Source organism: Zootoca vivipara, chromosome 13 (assembly GCF_965207765.1).
Source record: "Zootoca vivipara chromosome 13, rZooViv2.hap1.1, whole genome shotgun sequence".
NCBI classification, from domain to species: domain Eukaryota; kingdom Metazoa; phylum Chordata; class Lepidosauria; order Squamata; family Lacertidae; genus Zootoca; species Zootoca vivipara.
The window spans coordinates 13,940,467-13,956,282 of NC_142596.1; the positions used below are offsets into that span (position 1 = coordinate 13,940,467).

At 41.8% G+C, this 15,816-nt stretch overlaps 2 protein-coding genes across 6 annotated transcripts in view; one reads left to right on the forward strand and one right to left on the reverse strand.

Moving 5' to 3' along the window:
- The window catches only part of FAM227B (family with sequence similarity 227 member B), a 113,472-nt gene extending 112,427 nt beyond the window's left edge, over positions 1 to 1,045 (reverse strand). Inside the window, exon 1 of the mRNA XM_060282751.2 lies at positions 966 to 1,045. Coding sequence (XP_060138734.2) covers positions 966 to 1,001 — 36 coding nt within the window. The 5' untranslated portion in view covers positions 1,002 to 1,045. The remainder of the gene's footprint in view (positions 1 to 965) is intronic.
- Positions 1,046 to 1,079: 34 nt separating this feature from the next.
- Positions 1,080 to 14,563, forward strand: DTWD1 (DTW motif tRNA-uridine aminocarboxypropyltransferase 1). 5 transcript variants are annotated; one of them, XM_035131689.3, is made up of 5 exons: positions 1,080 to 1,187; positions 5,336 to 5,640; positions 11,542 to 11,685; positions 12,550 to 12,826; positions 14,211 to 14,563. In XM_035131689.3, the coding sequence occupies exons 2-5, from the start codon at positions 5,362 to 5,364 to the stop codon at positions 14,435 to 14,437; spliced, it is 927 nt and encodes a 308-aa protein (XP_034987580.1). In that variant the 5' UTR covers positions 1,080 to 1,187; positions 5,336 to 5,361; the 3' UTR covers positions 14,438 to 14,563. The 5 variants fall into 5 exon arrangements, with proteins under 5 accessions (XP_034987580.1, XP_034987576.1, XP_034987581.1 ...); XM_035131685.3 differs by having other exon boundaries at positions 1,120 to 1,391; XM_035131690.3 differs by having other exon boundaries at positions 1,174 to 1,391; positions 5,390 to 5,640.
- Positions 14,564 to 15,816: the final 1,253 nt, after the last annotated feature.

Consider the following 15,816-nt stretch of genomic DNA (forward strand, 5'->3'; position numbering starts at 1 on the left):
GTGGCAGATGCTATATGTGTACAATTATTTCTAGCAAATAAAACATATCCAAAGTGCTACCACTAAATTGCTCGTTTTCACAGCAGGAAATCTGCAACTACCAATCCCAGAATAGCTCTTAGTCATACTGTATATATATTTCTGCAAGGTCTCCCCCTTTTTTTACTCATGTTAAAAGGACTGTAACAACTTGATTGTACTACCATTTTTCTATTTAAAAAGCACTGTATTTATGGGATACATTCGTTTACTAGGTAGCAAGCCTCCTCACATATGAACGGGCATCAATTACCGTAGCAACCCAATCCATGGGAGTAGCCAGGATTTTTTGTTAGTGGGGGGACCCAAAAAGTTGAGCTTTTTTGGGAAGAGTATTTCCCAAAAAAACTATTGAGCTTTTTTTTAGGGAGATGACATTGCAGGGGGGCAGAACCTCAGCTAATAATTTTTGAGGATTTATTAATTGAGGTTCTGCCCCCCTTCCCCAGTCATGTCATTATTATGACTGGAATGTACTTTAAATTAGTAAGATTTTGGAACGCAAAAATAAAGAAAACAATCAAACCATCAATTCTACCATGCAGGGTATCTAAATTATATAATTCGGTATTTCAATGATTGTTATTAGTCATTGTATTATAAATTGGCATTGTTATAATGAGGATAATATTGGATTGTAACTGAAAACTAATAATAATAATAATAATGATAATATTTTTTGAGGATTTAGGACGGCATCTGCCCCACCCTTGACTAGGTCCATGGCCCAATCCTAAGCATGTTCCTACACTATTCTCACTTTCAATGGACGCTTGGTCCTAAAGAAGTTAGATGTGCGCATTTACCCGGAGCAAGTCCCATGGAACAGAGAGAGGGGGACTTTTTGAGTAAACATGCGCGCTGCTAAGTCTTTCAGGAGGCAACTTCAATTCAAAGGAAGGCTTATATTAATCCCCCGCCCCAACCTTTATAGGCACCAGACTGCTCTCTGGGACAGCCATGGAGCCCTTTGCGCTCGGCCCACTTTTTCCAGTCAGCGCCTCTTTCCGCCGCCCGTAGCGGAAGTCCGTTATCGGCGTTGCTAAGGCGCCTTAGCAACCGTCCCCCGTCGCCCTCCGTCCTCCACCTCAAATCCTTCCGGCCTTCCCCGCCGGCCCCGGCACTTGAGTTCCGACCTCGAGGCAGAGGTATCTCGACAAATATATATTTCTCTCTCTATGCAAATATATATACACGCACGTTTCCGGGTGTGGGTGTTTGTGCGGCTGCTGCTGCAACAAGGTGGTAGCGGAGGACAAACGCCGTTTTCTATGGTGCAGTGGCTGTGACTGACCCCCCCCTCCCCACAACCCTGAGGAGGCGGAAGGAAAAACCCATAGGCTTTGCAAAAAGTAGGTTGGTTTCCCTTTTCTTCGGGAAAGGGGTGCCCGCTGTAACGAGACCGAAGTGCTGCTCTCTATTTATTTCGGGATCGGGGTGGGGGTGGGGGGTTGGAGGCCCCGAAGGTCTCCCATTAAGAATGGGAGGGGAATGGAGGTTTTCATTGTCCCCCAAGGTGCTTCCTCAGACCCTCTCCCAAGTTGCTTCTTTGCCCGATCCTGTGCATGGTTTAATAATAGCAATAGTAATGCGTGAGGTCGTTACAGTTTTATTTTTTATTTTTGTATTCGCACCAGTTTACAACAGGAACGGACAGCAATCATCATCATCATCATCATCATCATCATAAAAACGCAGTGCGAGTGATCAGCTTAAGAGCTGAAGAAATCCACAGTGTAAACAAGATTTGATGGATCTAATAATGGAATACTGAACAGTATAGTTTCTGTAATTATTATTATTATTAGTACTCCACCCATCAGACTGGGTTTCCCCAGCCACTCTGGGCGGCTCCCAACAGAATATTAAAAACACGATAATATATCAAACATTAAAAACTTCCCTTCAGATGTCTTCTGAAACCCAGATAGTTGTTTATTTCCACAGGGTGGGTGCCACTACCGAGAAGGCCCTCTGACTGGCTCCCTGTAACCTCACTTCTTGTATGCAGGGATTTATGATATGTAAAATGAACCATGGAAAGAGAAGAAGGGAAGTCATTGATATCTTAAGGATGTAAAAGGGGTATTTTAAATTGTAAAGCAGAAAACTTAATAAAAAGAGAGCTATGACGCAAAATATAGAATACATATATTTGAAAGTTCTGATGGATCCAATATGGAACTTACTTTCAAGCAAGCATGTGTTTACCCATTGTTTTCACTGAGGTTTATTCTAAGATAAGTATGCATAGGATTGCGGCCTTAAAATTAAAATGGTGTTTTTAGAGCAAGCAAGTCCCAGTAATTTTGGTGAAGAACAATGTACCTGTCCTGGGCTTGCAGGTTTACAGTTTGATTTTAGAGTGTTGATCACCCTGTAGGATCTACCCTCAAGGAAATTCACATAGGCCTTAGTTCTTAATAAAGTTAAGCAAAAATGTGTTTTGGAGTTTAAAGCAGTTTGGGCACAGGTTTTCAGACACCTTGACGTTGGGCATATAGTTGATGTGATGCCTAAACTTTGTTATGAGGCAAAATGAAAACCTGGAGTCTCCTCAAGTGCAAGAATATTTGCTTACTATCCAGTCACTTAAGGCTGTGTTTGTATCAACAGAGCACACATTGGCTAGACTAGAGCAACCTTTCTCAACTTCAGGTCCTCATCTGTTGTTGGACTACAACTCCCATCATTCCTAGCTAGCACAACCAGTGATCAGGGATGATTTGAGTTGGCAATAAGATACAGCAAAGGACTGGGGGAAATCGGAGTTCTCCAACTGCTTGGATCTCCTTGGTTGCAAACAACACCCCGTATGCCAGTTATTGTACTACTCCAGTGAATTACCAGTGTGGTTCCTGAATATGTGGAAGTCATTTCTTCCCCTGCCCGCATATTCTCAAAATGTTGTAGAATGATCCTCAGTTGTGCTTTCCTAGTTGTGAGAATGACATGATCTTACATTTCCTGTGTGTGGTATTAGTGCAATCCACAAGTTGGGCTGGTGTTGAATTGGGGGAGGGAGACTTAGAAGTGGAATCTGTCATTTTAAATATCAGCTAAGAAATCTTAGTAATGACTGTGAGCCTGCATACACACTGCACCTTTAAAACACATTTGAAGTGCATCTCAATAAACCCCCCCCCCAAAAAAAAGGGAATTTGGGGCACTGTATTTACCCATACATTCTTACAATTCCCAGCAACTTGTTGACAAACTACAGCACCAAGAATTATTTGAGGGGAGAAATGTGCTTTGAGTGTGCTTTAAAAGTATAGTGTGCATGCAGTCCAAGTAACAGTGATCCAACTTGGCCTTATGGTTCTTGGACAGAAATATGCGACTCTGATCAGCAGTTGGAACGAAGCATTCATTAATACAATATGTGCCTGAGTTCCACTGACAAAATGTGAAAGATGTAATTTATTTGGTCAACTTTGCAGGTACAGTGGTACCTTGGTTCTCAAACTTAATCCGTTCCGGAAGTCCGTTCCAAAAGCAAAGCTTTCCAAAAACCAAGGTGTGCTTTCCCATAGAAAGTAATGCAAAACGGATTAATCCATTCCAGACTTTTAAAAACAACCCCCAAAACAGCAATTTATCATGAATTATCTAACGAGACCATTGAGCCATAAAATGAAAGCAATAATCAATGTGCTGTACTATAAAATAAGACAGTATTGTAGATGATAAAAACTACAATTAATGGAGTACATTAGAATCTGGGTGGCTTGTTGCAAAAATCCAAAAAGGCTCCTGTACCTTCAGAAGTTATATGTAGGACATGACCTAACTATTAAAGGTGCAGGAGGCCTGTGTTTTTTGCATCTGACCACCCTAGGTACAATACATTGTGCCAGAACCTCTGTGCTCTGAGTGAAAAAAGAACTAGCTTGAACACAACTGAGATGGTTCATGGGAAGAAACCTGCACGGTCCTAGTTTCATAATCCTGTGCACATACCCCCCCCTCCCTCCATGTAATGTGTGGCATAGGTGCTGCATATTTTAACTTGTCTCAAGCAATGTAAATTCAGAGTGACAACTTTTGCAGGTACATTTTCAGGAGACTATGGAAGTTTTTGCCTTTCCTTTGCTAGTAGCATTCACCCGTACAGTCTCAATGACAGCTCTTTGGGGCTTCAGATTTAAACACCAATCTGCCATGAGACATTATAGTAAAGCGAATCTGTTTGTAGGCTGGGAATGCATAACAAATTGAATAACTTCCTGCTCTCTTGCTGAGGAATCTGTGTGGTTAGAAGGTTTTAGCCCAAACCTGAGATTCTTTCTTCACTCACTTCGCGAGCTTTCCAGAGTAAACTGACTCAATTTTTTCCCCCATTCAGGAGGAGAAAGCACTAAAACTGCAAATTGGAAGTGAGGTTTGTTACATGAAAACAACAAAAGCAAATTTAGAACCTTTGCTGTGTTCTTGCACCATGAAAAGTGACGGTTCCAAGTTTTGTGAAGCTGGAAAGTTATCAATTTCTTTAAAAAGTACCACTACATAAACAGCCGTTACAAATGTTAACTCCAGACGGTTGGCAAAATATATAAACTAGCAATGTTCCGTGGACAATGTTTACAGAGAAAATGTTATAATTGCTTTGTTTTTGCATTTGTAGGGCTACTTGACTTTTCCAAAGGTTTGGGTTGTGGTTATACATGCATTTACCTGGAGCTAAGCCACCCCACTGAGCCTAGGGCTTGCTGATCAGAGGGTCGGCAGTTCAAATCCCTGCGACGGCGTGAGCTCCCATTGTTGGGTCCCTGCTTCTGTCAACCTAGCTGTTCGAAAGCATGCCAAAGTGCAAGTAGATAAATAGGTACCGCTCCGGTGGGAAGGTAAACAGCGTTTCCGTGCGCTGCTCTGGTTCGCCAGAAGTGGCTTAGTCCCTTGGCCAGTAAAGCGAGATGAGCACTGCAACCCTAGAGTCATCTGCGACTAGACCTAATGGTCAGGGGTCCCTTTACCTTTTCCTTTAAGCCACCCCACTGAACTCAGTGGGTCTTATTTATGGGTAAACGTGTATGTGAAACTTGCAGCCATCAGGAAGACATTAAGACTGCAATCTTGTACCCAGTCGTCAAAAGATATGTCCCACCATAAAGAGTTTTCAAAATAGAAGATCTTCAAAAGCATCCCTAGTTTTTTGTTTCTGTTTTTTAAATCAAAATAGCCATTGACTTAAGTTGATCTAAAATCATAAAAGTTTTGCTGTGACTAACAAAATGTTTCTGTGGAAATTGGTCATTGTTGAAAGCTGTTGTGATTTTTATTCTCCCTGTAACAGGTCCAAGGATATTGCATGAAAGTAAGATGTCTTTAAATTCATCTGTGATTTCAGAAGACCAAAAGAACCACCAGGGAATAAAAAGAAATTTTGAAGGCCTGAATAGTTTAGATTCACAGAATACGTCGATGTTGCAGGAAACACCACTTGAAAACCTGCATCTAGCGCCTCAGACTGTTCTTGAAAGAGCCCCAAAACAAGGGAGATCAAAATGTCCCAGATGTAATAGTTCAAGGATGTTCTATTGTTACACATGCTATGTTCCAGTTGAAACTGTTCCCACCGGAGAAATTCCTGTTGTGAAGGTTAGTGCAAGATATATCTTATTTTTGATCTAATTTGTCAATTTTAGCAAATTTTAGTCGCAGTGAATCATTCTAATAAACAAACTGGGGAAGAATGAAGTGAGACTTGTGTTTTTGCAATATAGTTTTGAAAACAAGCTGCGGCAACCCAAAACTCTGTTTTTCTTCAGAGCTTGCTACAGGCTTGCCAAACTCTAGTGGTACAAGAAGAAGAGGGGGCCCTGATTCCAGATGGAATCCCTAGTACTGCAAATCAGTTGCTATCCAAGGTCCTTTTTAATAGGAAAGACGTCTTTCTGATACCTTGGAGATGACTTCCAGTTAGAGTAGGTTGTGTAAAAGGCAGTAACATCTTTCATTCAGTCAGTCTGCACCCTGCTGCTTTGAGCCATAGGGCTCAGAATATACTTAAAAGCAGGTTTTTAATTTTTACATGATCTTACATCATTTAAAAGCATCTCTCTTTTTAAATAACCTTCCTAAAAGACCAATGGAGCAGATCTACTGAGTCTTTCTTGGCAGGGCCTTCTAATAAATAATAATAGTAATAGTGGAAGGACTGACGCTGGTAGCTATCAGTCTTATTTATTATTATTATTATTATTATTATTATTATTATTATTATTATTTACTGAATTTATATACCACCTTATACCCAGAGGTCTCATGCTAGTGGCACCTTCAAATTGAGCAGAAGAAGAAGCATTCCATACTGTGCCATCCTTTGCCTCCACCCTAACGTCCCCTCTTTCTCCTCTGTTTAAAGTCCTAATTGATTTAGGTTTCAAATTTCTGAGAGACAGCTTCCTTCACTACAGACCCTTTCAGCTGTCAAGATAAGCAGAGGGGGCTCTCTCAGTAGTTCTGCTGACCTCAGACATTGGGCGGGAGGGGGGGCTGTTGGCGCAGAAGAAGGCATTCTCTGTGGGAGACCCTAAATTGTGGAATTTTCTCCCACAGAGGTGTGACCAGCACCTTTGCTGTACACCTTTGGTGAAGACAACTATTAACCTTGGTCTTTGACTCCTGAGGTGTGTGTTTTCAGAACCCACCTATTATTGTGACTAATTTGTTTGAATTGTTTTTAATAGTAGATTCAGGTAGGTAGCTGTGTTGGTCTGACGCATTCGAGATATATATATATATATATATATATATATATATATATATATATATAATTGTCCAGTAGCACCTTAAAGACCAACTACGGTAAGTTTGTTCTTGGTACAGTGGTACCTCGGTTTATGAACACAATTGGTTCCGGAAGTCTGTTCATAAACTGAAGCGTTCATAAACTGAAGCGAACTTTCCCATTGAAAGTAATGGAAAGTGAATTAATCCGTTCCAGACGGTCCGCGGAGTAAGCGTTCATAAACTGAAGCAAACTTTCCCATTGAAAGTAATGGAAAGTGGATTAATCCGTTTCAGACGGGTCCGCGGAGTACTTAAACTGAAGCGTTCATAAACTGAAGCATGGGTGTAATTGGTTCCGGAAGTCTGTTCATAAACTGAAGCGTTCATAAACTGAAGCAAACTTTCCCATTGAAAGTAATGGAAAATGAATTAATCCGTTCCAGATGGGTCCGTGGCGTTCATAAACCGAAAATTCATAAACCGAGGTGTTCATAAACCGAGGTTCCACTGTATAAGCTATTGTGTGCATGCACACTTCTTCAGATACACTGAAACAGAAGTCACCAGACCCTTATATATAGTGGGAGGGTGGAGTGGGGTTTTTTCTCAGGAGGGTAGTAGGAGATAGGTGATTGACTCAGTGGGTATGGTAAACCTGTTGACTGTTGTTGTTGTTGTTGTTGTTTAGTCGTTTAGTCGTGTCCGACTCTTCGTGACCCCATGGACCATAGCACGCCAGGCACTCCTGTCTTGCACTGCCTCCCGCAGTTTGGTCAAACTCATGTTCGTAGCTTCGAGAACACTGTCCAACCATCTTGTCCTCTGTCGTCCCCTTCTCCTTGTGCCCTCCATCTTTCCCAGCATCAAGGTCTTTTCCAAGGATTCTTCTCTTCTCATGAGGTGGCCAAAGTATTGGAGCCTCAGCTTCACGATCTGTCCTTCCAGGGAGCACTCAGGGCTGATTTCCTTAAGAATGGAGAGGTTTGATCTTCTAGCAGTCCATGGGACTCTCAAGAGTCTCCTCCAGCACCATAATTCAAAAGCATCAATTCTTCGGCGATCAGCCTTCTTTATGGTCCAGCTCTCACTTCCATATATCACTACTGGGAAAACCATAGCTTTAACTATACGGACCTTTGTCGGCAAGGTGATGTCTCTGCTTTTTAAGATGCTGTCTAGGTTTGTCATTGCTTTTCTCCCAAGAAGCAGGCGTCTTTTAATTTCGTGACTGCTGTCACCATCTGCAGTGATCAAGGAGCCCAAGAAAGTAAAATCTCTCACTGCCTCCATTTCTTCCCCTTCTATTTGCCAGGAGGTGATGGGACCAGTGGCCATGATCTTGGTTTTTTTGATGTTGAGCTTCAGACCATATTTTGCGCTCTCCTCTTTCACCCTCATTAAAAGGTTCTTTAATTCCACCTCACTTTCTGCCATCAAGGTTGTGTCATCTGCATATCTGAGGTTGTTGATATTTCTTCCGGCAATCTTAATTCCGGCTTGGGATTCATCTAGTCCAGCCTTTCGCATGATGAATTCTGCATATAAGTTAAATAAGCAGGGAGACAATATACAACCTTGTCGTACTCCTTTCCCAATTTTGAACCAATCAGTTGTTCCATATCCAGTTCTAACTGTAGCTTCTTGTCCCACATAGAGATTTCTCAGGAGACAGATGAGGTGATCAGGCACTCCCATTTCTTTAAGAACTTGCCATAGTTTGCTGTGGTCGACACAGTCAAAGGCTTTTGCATAGTCAATGAAGCAGAAGTAGACGTTTTTCTGGAACTCTCTAGCTTTCTCCATAATCCAGCGCATGTTTGCTATTTGGTCTCTGGTTCCTCTGCCCTTTCGAAATCCAGCTTGCACTTCTGGGAGTTCTCGATCCACATACTGCCTAAGCCTGCCTTGTAGAACTTTAAGCATAACCTTGCTAGCGTGTGAAATGAGCACAATTGTGCGGTAGTTGGAGCATTCTTTGGCACTGCCCTTCTTTGGAATTGGGATGTAGACTGATCTTCTCCAATCCTCTGGCCATTGCTGAGTTTTCCAAACTTGCTGGCATATTGGGTGTAGCACCTTAACAGCATCATCTTTTAAGATTTTAAATAGTTCAGCTGGAATATCATCACTTCCACTGGCCTTGTTATTAGCAGTGCTTTCTAAGGCCCATTTGACTTCACTCTCCAAGATGTCTGGCTCAAGGTCAGCAACCACACTACCTGGGGTGTACGAGACCTCCATATCTTTCTGGTATAATTCCTCTGTGTATTCTTGCCACCTCTTCTTGATGTCTTCTGCTTCTGTTAGGTCCTTACCACTTTTGTCCTTGATTATGGTAATCTTTGTACGAAATGCTCCTTTCATATCTCCAATTTTCTTGAACAGATCTCTGGTTTTCCCCATTCTATTGTTTTCCTCTATTTCTTTGCATTGCTCATTTAAGAAGACCCTCTTGTCTCTCCTTGCTGTTTTTTGGAAATCTGCATTCAGTTTCCTGTATCTTTCCCTATCTCCCTTGCATTTTGCTTGCCTCCTCTCCTCCGCTATTTGTAAGGCCTCGTTGGATAGCCATTTTGCTTTCTTGCATTTCCTTTTCCTTGGGATGGTTTTCGTTGCTGCCTCCTGTATAATGTTACGAGCCTCCATCCATAGTTCTTCAGGCACTCTGTCCACCAAATCTAAATCCTTAAACCTGTTCCTCACTTCCACTGTGTATTCATAAGGGATTTGATCCAGATTGTATCTTACTGGCCCAGTGGTTTTTCCTACTTTCTTCAGTTTAAGCTGGAATTTTGCTATAAGAAGCTGATGATCTGAGTTACAGTCAGCTCCAGGTCTTGTTTTTGCTGACTGTATAGAGCTTCTCCATCTTTGGCTGCAGAGAATATAATCAATCTGATTTCGATGCTGCCCATTTGGTGATATCCATGTGTAGAGTCTTCTCTTGTGTTGTTGGAAGAGAGTGTTTGTGATGACCAGCTTGTTCTCTTGACAGAACTCTATTAGCCTGTGCCCTGCTTCATTTTGAACTCCCAGGCCAAACTTGCCAGTTGTTCCTTTTATCTCTTGATTCCCTACTTTAGCATTCCAATCCCCTGTAATGAGAAGAACATCCTTCTTTGGTGTCATTTCTAGAAGGTGTTGTAGGTCTTCATAGAATTGGTCAATTTCACTTTCTTCAGCACCGGTAGTTGGTGCATAAACTTGGATTACTGTGATGTTAAAAGGTCTGCCTTGGATTCGTATCGAGATCATTCTGTCATTTTTGAGATTGCATCCCATTACAGCTTTTGCCACTCTTTTGTTGACTATGAGGGCCACTCCATTTCTACTACGGGATTCTTGCCCACAGTAGTAGATATGATAGTCACCCGAACTGAATTCGCCCATTCCCTTCCATTTTAGTTCACTGATGCCCAGGATGTCGATATTTATTCTTGCCATCTCATTTTTGACCACATCCAGCTTACCTCCACTCATGGTTCTTACATTCCAGGTTCCTATGCAATATTTTTCTTTACAGCATCGGACTTTCCTTTCGCTTCCAGGCATATCCGCAACTGAGCGTCCTTTCGGCTTTGGCCCAGCCGCTTCATCAGCTCTGAATCTACTTGTACTTGTCCTCCGCTCTTCCTCAGTAGCATGTTGGACGCCTTCCGACCTGAGGGGCTCATCTTCCAGCGTCATAACTTTTATATGCCTGTTGTCTTTGTCCATGGAGTTTTCTTGGCAGGGATACTGGAGTGGCTTGCCAGTTCCTTCTCCAGGTGGATCACGTTTAGTCAAAACTCTCCACTATGACCTGTCCATCTTGGGTGGCCCTGCATGGCATAGCTCATAGCTTCTCTGAGTTATTCAAGCCCCTTCGCCACGACAAGGCATTGATCCATGAAGGGGCTGTTGACTGTTAACGACTGCAATTAGTCCTACAGGAAAAAACAAGGGATAGTATGCAGATGTAATAAGACAGGAATCCAGTATCTCTATTAAGACCAGGTCTCTCCATAGTTTTCAGTTTAGTGATAAGTTGTAATTCAGCAACTTCTCTTTCAAGCCTATTTCTGAAATTCTTTTGTAATAAGACAGCTGCTTTGAGATCCTGTATTGAATGTCCTGGGAGATTGAAGTGTTCTCCTACTGGCTTCTCTGTCTTGTGATTCCTGATGTCAGATTTATGTCCATTTATCCTTTGGTGTAGGGTTTGGCCTATTTGTCCAATATTTAGAGCTGAAGGGTACTGCTGGCATTAGATGGCATACATTAATGTTATATACACAAAGGTATAGCTTATACCAAGAACAAACTTAGTTTGTCTCTAAGGTGCTACTGGACGTGTGTGTGTGTGTGTGTGTGTGTGTGTGTGTGTGTGTGTTTAATATATGTTTTTAATATATGTTTTTAATATGAATTTTAAACTCTTGTAACCTGCCCGAGGACCTGCTGGTGAAAGATGGGTAAAAAAATTCACAATTTCAACAGCAGCAGCAACAGCAGCAGCATACAGTTCCTAGTGCTTCTCTCTACACTTCACAATGTTTAGTATTTTGCTAACAATTTATTTTGCTGGAAGTTGTCTGGTCATTGTGCGTTCCCACTGCTTTAAGCAGATCTGCTGAGGAAAACAGTGACTTTTAATATGCACCGATGCAAAGTGTGTGTATCTTGTACACTGCTGCCTGTACCCAAATGCAAAATGTTTAGCCAATTACTTATTTTTCTTATGAAATGGAATTTTCTCCAATGAATGTGCTGTGCTCTTGGTTGCAGCTTCCATTGAAAATTGACATCATTAAGCATCCCAATGAAACGGATGGCAAAAGCACAGCTGTACATGCCAAGCTCCTGGCGCCCGAAGAAGTTACCATTTACACATACCCTTGTATTCCAGACTACGAAGGAATGAGAGACGAAGTAAGGGGTTGTCTAGAAGTAGCATGGGGGAGATTCTTCTTCTTTTCCTTCCTCTTTCCTTCTTGCTGAAATCCACAATGCTGCTAGTGTTCCAAATCTCCACAAAGAGAATATAAGGGCTCACCCCATAGTCGCCTTTGACTTGGACCTAACCGTCCAGGGGTGCTTTACCTTTAACCTTTACCTATAGGCTGAATGTGCAAGGAAATAGAAAGTTGAACTTACTGCGACAAGTTCACTTTCACTTGAGGTCCAGCACCGAGGGCCTTCTGGCGGTTCCCTCGTTGCGAGAAGCCAAGTTGCAGGGAACTAGGCAGAGGGCCTTCTCGGTGGTGGCGCCTGCCCTGTGGAAAGCCCTCCCAACAGATGTCAAAGAGGAAAACAACTACCATACTTTTAGAAGACATCTGAAGTCAGCCCTGTTCAGGGAGGCTTTTAATGTTTAATGGATTACTGTGTTTTATTTTTCTGTTGGAAGCCAGCCAGAGTGGCTGGGGAAACCCAGCCAGATGGGCGGGGTATAAATAAATTGTTGTTGTTGTTGTTGTTGTTGTTGGGGTGGGTAGGATGTGATACCCACCCACACCCCTGCCCACCAGCAGTTTTTGCTTCTGGGTGTCAGAGAAATTGGTTAGTCCAGCTTGTGAGCAGGCAAAGAGTCTGTCCTGCATTCTATCCATTTTTTCCTGCATGTTTTATGAGAGGGAGGATCATGTCACTTGCTCTTTTGTTGGTTCCTGTTGACATTAGTGTTTATGAAGATGCTGTGCTGAGAGGTAGTTCTGGTTTTTTTAGTAGCTGTGGTACCTTGCACGGATCCCTCCCATCCCAATAGCTCCAACATTGTGTCTGTTTTTCTTCTAGATTGCACTTATCTTTCCTGGGCCTAATTCAGTCTCAATAAATGACATCCCCCTGTGTTTGCAAAACAAATCTAAGAAGAAGGTTGACTGTGGCGAGGACGAGGACCCATCAGCAGAACCAGTCCTCAAATGTGCGAAAACAGAGTCAGGCAGTGAAAACGACTTGGGCAAACACCAGTTTCACAGCATGAGCGAAAATGCTCCGTTGAAGAAAATTGTATTTATTGATAGCACCTGGAATCAAACGAACAAAATAATCACAGATGAGCGGCTCCAAGGTATGTTAACACCAAATTCTAAAGGCCAGTGCTGCAGATTAATAAAAGTGCAAATCGAAGGGATGTGCTTGACACATCAGTCTCATTACTGCTAGGCATGAAGAAATTGAACAATCCATACAGATGGAGCAATGGATCCCCATAGCTGTACATGGGCATGGTTCTGGTCGCAATTAAATGCCTTGTGGTCCAACACCAGGTACAGTCCGTTGCATCCAGCCCCTAAGTGGACTGGTTTCCTGATTAGAGAAAATTGTTATATTTATTTATATCCTGCCCTTTTCCTGTATTGGGACTCAAGGCAGCTTCCACAAATCAAAACAACACAGATAAAACACAAAAGGATAAAAAAAGGATAAAAGATTAATGTTAAAAATTAATTAAACTCTAGTAGAATTTTAAAAATATAAGAAACAAATCTATTGAAATATGGGTAATAAAATAGAACAGCACTATTAAAACCCTTTCCTTAAAAAACAGTCAGTTCTCAAAGGCTGGTTGGAATTAATGATCAGAGGGCAGAGGGCCTTCTTGGTAGTGGCACCCGCCCTGTGGAATGCCCTCCTATCAGATGTCAAGGAAATAAACAACTCTCTGACTTTTAGAAGACACCTGAAGGCAGCCCTGTTTAGGGAAGTTTTTAATGTTTGATGTTTTGTTGCTTTTTAAAATTATTATTAATATTGGGAGCCTTCCAGAGTGGCTAGGGAAACCCATCCAGATGGGTGGGGTATAAATATATTATTATTATTATTATTTTATTTTATATTCTTAATATTTGTACCCCACCCATCTGACTGGGTTGCCCCAGCCACTCTGGGCGGTTTCCAACCTAAATAAAACATTGAACACTAAAAAGCTTCTACCTGCTAGTGCAGCCATAGGCAAACTCAGCCCTCCAGCTGTTTGAGACTACAATTCCCACTGGTCCTGTTAGCTAGGGATAATGGGAGTTGTAGTCCCAAACCATCTGGAGGGCCGAGTTTGCTTATGTCTGTGCTAGTGGAAAAGCAATTAGAAGGGAGCCTGTCTTACTTTTCTAGAAAGGGGGTTTCAAAGTCTGTGAGCAGTCACCAACCAGGTCCTCTCCGTGTTCCCACCAGCCATGCCTGTGAGGGTGGTGGGACCAAAGATCTTAAAAGTCTGGGCAGGTTCCTTCAGATAGCCTTGGCCATAACCAACACTTGAGATTGTGCCCGGAAACAGACCAGTAGCCATCGGAGCTGTTGTAACAAGGGAGTCGCACGCGTCCTATAACCAGAGCTCCCCTCTGCCTGAGAGCGTCTGTAGTGTCTCTGTTATCAGCCTTTTACCAGTAGCTGATTTGAGTCATATGTACAATTTAGCATATACACGTTCTGTTTTGTTACCTCTCTTAATGCAGGATTGCTGCAAATTGAACTGAAGTCGCGGAAAACCTGCTTTTGGCGTCATCAGAAAGGAAAGCCAGAGACGTACCTGTCTACCATCGAAGCAATTTATTATTTCCTAGTCGACTATCATAAGGAATTCTTGAAAGAAAAATATGAAGGACAGTATGACAACCTCCTTTTCTTCTTCTCGTTTATGTACAAATTGATAAAGAATGCCAAGTCAGCAGGAAAAGACTAAGGCAATATCTTTTTCATGTGAATAACAAAAAACAACCCCCTAAAATATTCCTTACGATCCATTGTACTTTATTCTTTTAAACTTATTGGTAACAATTGAATTAAATAAATTGCACAGTTGGCTAGACGGTTTTTTTGTTTGTTTGTTTGTAAGAATGCAAAATGTTCCTGTCCTTTTTAGTTCAATCCTAAATCCAAACCCACGGCTTATCATCTGAGTCAAATCTCTCTTATGGTTGCCAAGAGACTCCAAATGGTCTGGGGACTTTACTGCTCTTGCTACATTTGAACATATTTTTTAATAAGCACCAATTTGGATGTTTGGAGGGTTTATATCAACTTACATATTTTAGAGAGAAGTACTGGTGGCTGTTATGTTTTCAACGTGAACTGACAGTGTATATTGTTTTGTTGGGGGGGATTTTCTGTCTCCCCCCCTTCTTTGCTAAATTTGACACTTTAAAAAAAGCTGGACTGTTATGGGAATGTTGCCTGAAATAAAACTGAGCCTGTTGCCTCTAAATAGAAATGTTTTCAGACTGTAATAAGCAGGGAAAATGCCAACATGGAGTCTCTTTTCTTAAACATAGTAAAACTGAGTTCAGCTGTTTCACTCTATAGGAATGCACCCTTCACCGTCAGGGATGACTTAATCCTGGTGATGTAACTGTTTACTAAAAAATGACTGGAACAATATTTCAGTAGACCAAAATAAATAAATAACAAAAATCCAGGCTAATGTATTCAGCAGGATGCCAACGGTAAACATGTTTGGGTCTAAATTAAGCTATAAAATTGCTTTGGTAATATTATAATAGCAGGTTTACTAGAATGACTACTCCTATGTCCATTTCAGGTTGACAGCTTTGGTACTGCCAAACAAAAGTTTCCTGCTGGATTCGGAAATAAATTTACCAGGAGAAATACAAATTTGCAGAGAAAGTTGCATTTCCTTCCAACTGAAGTTAGAAGGCTTGCAAAGGAATTAAGGGTCCTCTGCCCACTCCTTTCAGCACACCTGAGCTCTGCACTTTACATTGCAAATGAAGCAAATTATTAGACAGTTGTACCTTGGTTCTCGAATGCCTTGGTATGTGTATGTTTTGGCTCCCGAACACAACAAACCCAGAAGTAAGTGTTCTGCGGGACAGACATTCACTCCTTTAAATGGTTTCCCCCCACTCCCCAACAAAGGGTGCATTAAAACTGAAGTACACATGTTACAAGTGCTTCCTAACTTCTACCCAAAGCCCTTGTTTATTAAGAAGCTTGCAGGCTTGCTACACAATACATTTCGCACAGGAGATGTTACTATTGGCCTAACAATCTGTTTAAAGGGGATGTGCCAGATTCGCAGTTACCAAAGGACCAGCTGTGTTC